Raw genomic sequence first — 8,012 nt, forward strand, 5'->3', positions numbered from 1 at the left:
TAAAAGCTTTAAAGGGATTAAAATAGAACTATCGGTGCAATAAAAGTAAAATTAGTTTGACCAATAATGACACCTTCCGTGTTTCAGTAACGAGTACTACCCGAAACCGTACCAGATGTTTACATTCGGTAAAGGTCAAAAAGCAGTGAGACAAGGAAATATTTTGTTGAAACGTTTTGTTTTACTTTACTTGCTGAGAAATGTTAATTATTCCAGCGAAATGGCTAGGGCCATTCAAGCTGAGATTCTTATGAAACTGCTCATAGGCTTGATCGACCTTAGCTGTGCTCACCTATTGAAATGAACATCACAATCAGCCGATGTAAAACAGGAAATATTTGAAGAATGGAAAAATTGCAGGCTTATTCTGAAAACACGTACGAAAACATTTGCTATTTTGATTTCCAGTCACTCGTTATTTTTCACAGCTTATTTATTCATTTTCTTGTGTCTCATAAGTAAGTCTTTCAGACTACATGCTAATTATGTGACATATCCTTCATTATTCCACAAAATCATGTTTTTAAATCCATTTATAATCATTGACAAATGACAAAACATATGTATTATTCAGGATAATACATGGCTAAAGCCCTCGGGGCAATTATTCCTTCTGCTGGGGCAATTATCAACCAAAAGCCATGGTCAACCATGTATTATTCTATAAATGTATCAATTAAAATAAAAGTATGATAATACAAAACAATGTAAAAGTATACAGTTTATAATAAAGCATACATATATCGAAACATTTTTAAAAAAGAGATCACTCATAAGCACAAGTTATAAACAATTGTAATGGTCTTTGCATCCATGACCTGAGGATGTGCTCCCCGACAGTGGCGGACGACATGGTCTTGGTGTCTTTTTCTAAAACGGGACTGGATAACATGCTAGACATCTGTTGGGACTGTTCTAGACGGTGGCGGTATTTTTACAACCTAAGTAAATACTCAGTTGTTGTGTGTAATTTCTCAAGTAGCATTACCAGACCACAGCAAACATTTTCACTACCTCAGAATTTAGTTTCCACCGTTGGTAAATACATGCACCTGGGTGTTGTATGTGATGAATATCTATATGCCACACAATCAATGCACGAAGCGTGTATTAAGCTAAGAGGGACTGACTTCAGCATTTGTAGTAGTGGCATTATGTCCTAAAAAGATCAGTTCTATAACATTGAGGACAATATACCAGTGTGAAATCCTTCCAAAAGCGTTATATTGATGTGAAATGTGGAATCAGCACTCGACAAATGACATGAGAAAGTTAGAAGTTGCCCATCGTCATTGTATTACGCACATGCAAGCCTTCCGAAAAAGTATGTCATTTAACTTTTCACTGTGTTCATTGAATATGCTGAAACTTCAACAATTTGGCCAGTTATGTCGGCTCCTGTGCAAGTTTTTAGCCAAGGAGTTATTTGTGAATAGGCTAGTGCGATTTCTGAATTTGATAAACAGTTTGTAGTTATACCTGACATTTACAGACTATTTACAAAATGTAGCCTGTTATACTACGTTAATACATATGTAAATGATGCCATATTTCCATCGTGGTTTACATGGAAGAAGTTACTTGACATTATCGTAACTCGACCCGTAAAACATATTTTTGTTGTTGATATAACGAACGTATGGGGGTAACCTACCACTTGAAAATGTTGTGCATGAAAATAAATGCTCCCCTCTTTGGAGAATCACCAGAAACAGTCCAAATGTTCATCCACTATGTGTAAAAATCATAAATGCTATCGGAAACGTTGTTTCACGTCCATATCCACAGCGATGTAACTTGTGCAGTTTATTGACTGAAAACATGACTGAATATGTTCTTGGTTTTTGTCATATGAGAGACAAATGGCAGAAATAAACTCCATCTACTTGAACTTTATCATTAAAGCGTATGGTATTCGCATGTTTAGCTTATTTATGTCGATGCCCTATGCTGACCAGTGTCAGTATCCGTTAAGTGTTGCTTCGGCAAGTAGTTACGATTGCTTAACTAATTATGAAGTAATGGTTGCATGTGCTAGGTGTTATGCTATAGCGCCTTATTTGAATGTACTTCCCGTATACATGTAAACTAGTATGGGTTGTACCATATCAGATATTAATTATGCATTACTGTATTTTGTATTACACATTGTGATGAATTGCATGATTATCAACCACATTAAATTGCATACATAAATATTGAACAGATCAAACATTTACTATACACATATAGTATGTAAATACGTTTTGCTCTTCATAATTGTAGGAAAATAAATACATATATTGTACTAACAATCGGTATTAATCGCCATCACGTCAACCGAACTTTTTGAAACAATAAAAACAACAAAAAGACAAAGTGAGAAATCCTAGTGAGCCACCGACAACTATCCCAATAATTGCACCGGTGCTTAATCCGTTCGTTAATTCACCACGTTCATTCCAGTCACCCCTGAAAAAGATGAAATTTATCGTGAAAATTGTGGTAAAATTGACATTATGAACATAAACAGTTTGAAACTAGAAAGTTCTTAGAGGAAACTAACACAGTCGTCTCCCCCTATGCTTGTTTAATTTTGTTAGCCACAAGTTGATATGCAACAATATGTGGACGTTGTGTCAATGAGGTGAACATTGGATACACTTGTTATGAAATTGTGTATGAACTATGACTTTGGTTATAGGAATGTGAGTTCAGCAATCCGTATGGACATGACCCGAGTTCCATTAAAATATCCAAGGTGACGTTAAACATAAAGAGCCAAAAACAAAAGTATTCACAAAATAGTATGTAGTTTCTGCACAGCGTCTCGATGTGATATACATTTGATCACAGTTTCATGAAAATACTTCAAAGGGTTAATGAGGGTTTTTATGAGAATATTTACGTATATGTTCGGATAAAGCCAATTTGGTTTAATAAATGAATAACTAGAATTCATACTTACTCATCACCAACAACCGATACAACCTCCGGATGACATGTTTTGTCTGTCCCATTGTACAGCAACGTCTTTTTGAAGTTACCTTCAGTTGTGGAAACATATTCAGGTATGGGGCTGTCTTTGAATGAAAATGACATTTCTTTTATTTGTAAGCACAAAGCAATATTTGTTATAAAGAAGGAAGATGATTATTTGTATTTGTGGGCAGTCAATTATATTCATCGAGTGAGCATCGAAAATTATATTGTCACGAGTAAGAATGCGAGTAAAAATATCAAATCTAGGTGTTCACGAGATGAAATTTAATCGTTATCTCACTAAAACATTCATTTTTGTTCTTTTAGTTATATATGATTTAAGATTATCTTAGTTAATAATTTTATTAAATAGCGTAATCTTAAAAAGCGCGCGAAATATATTTTAACGTCATGTCATTTTGGAAACGCTGTCATTTATTTATTCATTTTTATTCATGTAACAGTATTTATTCTGATTTGTCAAAATGTGATGGAGACATAGAGTTTAATTGTTTGTTTCAGTTTAAAATCGTTTTTTCATTCACCATTTCAGCACCAACAGCATTACACTTGCATTTCACGAGTCGTGTAGTCACGAGTGAAATAGTTACTTTTGGTATTAATGAGCAGTTCATGTTCAAACATGTGTCTCTTTTTGTATACGCATAAAAAGGATTTAACATTACATTGCGGTTTTTTTTTTCAGACAAACAAACGAAATTGTATGCGAACATTTGTAAATGATGTTGTTAAAATTGAGTACTAGTTCTATGCGCACTGACGTTTGATTTGGAATTGAGAGCGGGCTAAAATCCCAAAACATTGAAACATATCATTATGTTATTTCACAGCTTGGAACAGTGAAATAGCATTTTTATTTTAAATACAAGTTCTCTAAATAACCGGCGAGCATATACTGAAAAGGTATCCATCGGCTGAAATGATACATATAATAGCTTAAAGTCGGTCGTCTATGCTTTTTGTTCTGAAAATATAATAGCCGCCTGTGTATTTTTTGGTAATTTAAAAGAAAATGATGAATTTGCAGTATTTACCCAAGGCATTGTCAGAATAATCACCGTTGTTTATCAATTATCAGAAAATGTATAATTGGTTTTGATAACAGAACTGGCAAAATATCAAATCAATCAAACCGAGATATAAAGATTTTACAAATTTTAAAAACAATTGTTCAAGCACGTAAGCATGTAATTATTTACATGAACATTTTATAACGATGATATCTTAGCCCATATCTGTTATACTTTTGAATAAGTCTTTAAGATATCTCTTTTAAGCTTATTATCTCGACTACTTTTGTAGATGTTGGTCTAATTATTCCCTAATAGCTTTTTGAATGGAACTATTCTTATGATGCATAGGAACGCCAGTCACGAAAATAATGTAGTTGACAGGTATTTGAGTCTTCTACATGGAGATCTAGTTGCTTGCAACAGCAGCAATGTATAACAAAAAAAGGTTCCCTATCACAAACCACCACACGATATATCCCAGCAAAATAGGAAGTTGACAAAAAAAGCTGCTAAATAATTGACGAAAGGGTATGAAGAATTGAAAATCAAAGGAAAAATATATATATACATATACATATTTGTTCACATTGCTTGAACAGAAAAGGTAGGTGATTCCTCAAAATTGAAAACTATAAAGGTTCGTCCTTAAAGAAAATCTAAGTGACTTATGGCAGAAATTTTATTTGATTTCCCTGAGTGAAAACTCAAATTTGATGTGTTTCAAGTGCCACCATGGTTGATACTATCCATTCAGAAATGAGTTGTGGCTTTGTGGGGATTACTTCTTTTCACTAAATTATGATACATTGTTGTGAACAGTGAGTAATAAAGTCTTTGGTTTTCACTACTTTATTCAATAATGGCTTATTTGGATTTTTTTTTATCAAAAGCCACAACACATTGTTGATTGGGAAAGTCAGGAATGACACAAAAACACATTCAAATTTATTATTTCCAAACATTTTGCAAAGTGTGTACTGCAAAATACTTTCTAGATTTTGTTCAAATAAAAAAAGATTAATACAATATTGAAATGGATGAATAAACAGATGAATCAATTATACACAAAGGAAATTGGTGTTATTAGAAACATTTTACTCATATTTAGTCGCAAACTTGATCGGGAATATTATTCCACTTAAAAGAGGGCCTTGACTTCTCAGAAATACATTGTCGATCCATTTCTATATAAAGTTACATTGTTCGTTTGTAACGATATACGTCATTTAATGTGAATAAATGACATTTTTCAATTTCCATCCTGGTTTGTCAATTACTCGAAACAAATGAACTCAACTCATACTTCTAAGAGAGTACTCATAAAGTAGTGTGTTGGCTCTCGGATTAGAAATGTTTTACTTTAATCTGACTGAGCTTGTTTCTGTAGTTTTTCATATAAATACTAATCAACTGCTTGTATAAAACAACTATACACTTGACTTGCATATAAATTTCTATTGGTTAAAATAAATATGTTAATGTTATCCCTAAATCTTAAGACTGTTTCGTATGAGCTTGATGAACTATTGTGAAATGAGCATAGTTTTATCCCACTAATTGTTGTCTATTTAATTCATTTAAATGTTCATACAATTTAAGTGTAAACAAATGAATGTGTCATTATTAATGGCTTAAGTATTGGTTTTATGATTCGTATACTAATCTGATTAAAAGATATTGTAAATAGTTCGCCTGCTGGTGCTTAGTTGTATGTTATTCTGAAGTCTTCTGATCCTACACAAAAGTTGTCTTGATTTGACTAATATCTATTTTTACAATGGCATTATCCTTTAACCTTGACCTTCATGTTGACTGAATATCTTAAACAAGGAAACATTATAGTTTTAAACAATTTTGAATATACTCACTGAAATTATTGTTTGAAGCAATCAAAAACAAACCAAAAAAAAAAAGATTTAAGTATGCTCATCTACCCCACCCGCTTATATTTACCTTTTTCAAACCAGATATATTCATCTAAGTAATCAAACCATCCGAAATCAATGGTTTGGTTTTGCCTGTAACACAACATTATCTGATTATGTTTGTTTTCTTGTTTTATAAATCTTCAAATCATTTGATTTGCATTTTTTACATGAAGTTCTTACCTCTGTCGAGAATAAAGATATCACCAAGAGGCGTCTGAATATTCGTTTTTAATATAACACACTTTATGGTGTTAGGTTTGGTTTGTCTGTCTGAATAGATTAAGTATTTTCGTAGACCGTTTACACTCATAGTCATCATCTTCGTTTCCTTGCCCTCAATGTACATTTCTTCTCCGCTTCTTTTATCTTGCAAGATAAATACGTCTATTATGTACCAAACATACTTCTGGTGCAATATATTTGATAACTCTTTGACATTGTCGAAGTTTTCCATGTCGCTTCTAAGTATTGTCTGGAAACTGCTTTTACACGTTGAATCTTCCCTTTCGAAATAATCGATCATTTGTTGAACCTCGTTGTTCCACCGTTCCGACTCCGGTTCAAGAGAGCTGTTCTGCGTTATTTTCTTGTAAGAAAGCTCGATAATAATCCCAGTGTGTGTTAGATTGAAAAAGAATTCCTTGAATTTGTAAATACCAGACATATTGCATATAGAATTTGTAGCCATTAATTCTAAATGCGATAAATCTGGATCCAAACAGGAAGGGAGGCTTCGAATAGCTGCGATAATCAATGCAGCTTGTGTTTGAAATTCTTCTTTTTTAATGTTTTTATCACTTTCATTTGCTAATAAGAGTGCTCTCAAATCGAGCAGCACACTCTGAATCTTGTGGTTAATTTCATTAATTTTTGACAAGGACATCGTTTCATTTATGCTCCCATAAAACTCTCCTTGAACAACAGCTAGCTTTTCAGAAAAGACCGTGATTATTTCATGTTTTGCTTCCTCCAGATCTTCAGGAGAGTCTTGGTCATTTTCGCCGTTAACAATTCCATATACGAAATTTGCAATATCAATAGCTGTTGGAACAAGTGTCGGATAATCCGATTCTCTTCTTTTCGTGTTATTGATTTGGGTAGTTTCAAAAATAAAACATAAAAAGTATAACACTTTTAAAACCATTCTTGAATTTAGTGTTTCTGTTTTATTTTACCAAGGATCTCTTAATCCAAACCCTCAGCAGATCAGAGTACGTAATTTTAAATTTTCGTTTATATTGCGTGACGATGTAGAAATTGGACTCTATCGAAAAAGGCCAAAATAGGTATCCTATTTTCAGGTACCATATCCGCTTAAAACATGTGTATTTATCTCGTATAAATCAGCTACCATACATCCGTCTGTAATAGGTATACACATTGCCGGTTATCACTTCATGGAACTTAATTAATGACCAAACTATGGTATCACCAAAGAGCAACGGTAAGTTAGTTTAATGACAAGTAAACATGAAAGATTTTACGTTAAGATCAACTTTAAATTAAAAACATTAGCACGTATATTTTAACACACTTATCCAATATCACTAACCTTCCCCCTGAAATTATCCACACATGCTAACTTGAATGAATTAGATTTAAACAAACGACATTTATATTGGCCTTGATTCAGTGTTCAATCAAGATTGTATTCATAAATCAAATCCATGCATAAGTATTCATTTTCTGATTTATCAGTTTATTTTTTCTATTGTAAATACATGGCTTGAATTCCTGATAATAAGGAGAGAATTACATCAACGGCCAATTAAGATGAGAAAAAAAAATGGACTGCATCCACTAACCAATTATTCGCAATTAATGACAAACCCGAATATGCCTAACATGAAATAAGCTGGTTTTCTTTGACAGTTGATATATGTACAATTAAAAACGCTTTATGCCATCTTGGTGTTGCCATGTTGTAATTTAAATGGTATTATTATTAGGTTTAAATTACAACACACTTTTCACAAACTAACACTGTAAGTTTTCTTTCCTTTAAGATACCTAAAATTAAGGACTTTTAGCATTATAAACAAAAAAGTTAAATTTTCACTCCTGCAAGCTCCAACGGGTAGAATATCTA

General features: G+C 32.7%; 1 protein-coding gene across 1 annotated transcript; it reads right to left on the minus strand.

Moving 5' to 3' along the window:
• Positions 1-743: 743 nt before the first annotated feature.
• LOC128209564 (uncharacterized) lies at positions 744-7,110 on the minus strand. Its single transcript, XM_052913643.1, has 3 exons — positions 6,104-7,110; positions 2,948-3,062; positions 744-2,451 (listed from the first exon to the last, which is right to left on the minus strand). The coding sequence occupies exons 1-3, from the start codon at positions 7,065-7,067 to the stop codon at positions 2,316-2,318; spliced, it is 1,215 nt and encodes a 404-aa protein (XP_052769603.1). The 5' UTR covers positions 7,068-7,110; the 3' UTR covers positions 744-2,315.
• Between the last annotated feature and the right edge of the window lie 902 nt (positions 7,111-8,012).

The sequence above is a fragment of the Mya arenaria genome, chromosome 11 (assembly GCF_026914265.1).
Source record: "Mya arenaria isolate MELC-2E11 chromosome 11, ASM2691426v1".
NCBI classification, from domain to species: Eukaryota; Metazoa; Mollusca; class Bivalvia; order Myida; family Myidae; genus Mya; species Mya arenaria.

Coding starts and splice junctions, on each gene's coding strand:
- LOC128209564 (XM_052913643.1), bottom strand. CDS start 7,067: ATGGTTTTAAAAGTGTTATACTTTTTATGTTTTATTTTTGAAACTACC. Junction 3,063..6,103: donor TATCTTTATTCTCGACAGAG/GTAAGAACTTCA, acceptor TTTCATTCAAAG/ACAGCCCCATACCTGAATAT. Junction 2,452..2,947: donor GTATCGGTTGTTGGTGATGA/GTAAGTATGAAT, acceptor CATCTTTTTCAG/GGGTGACTGGAATGAACGTG.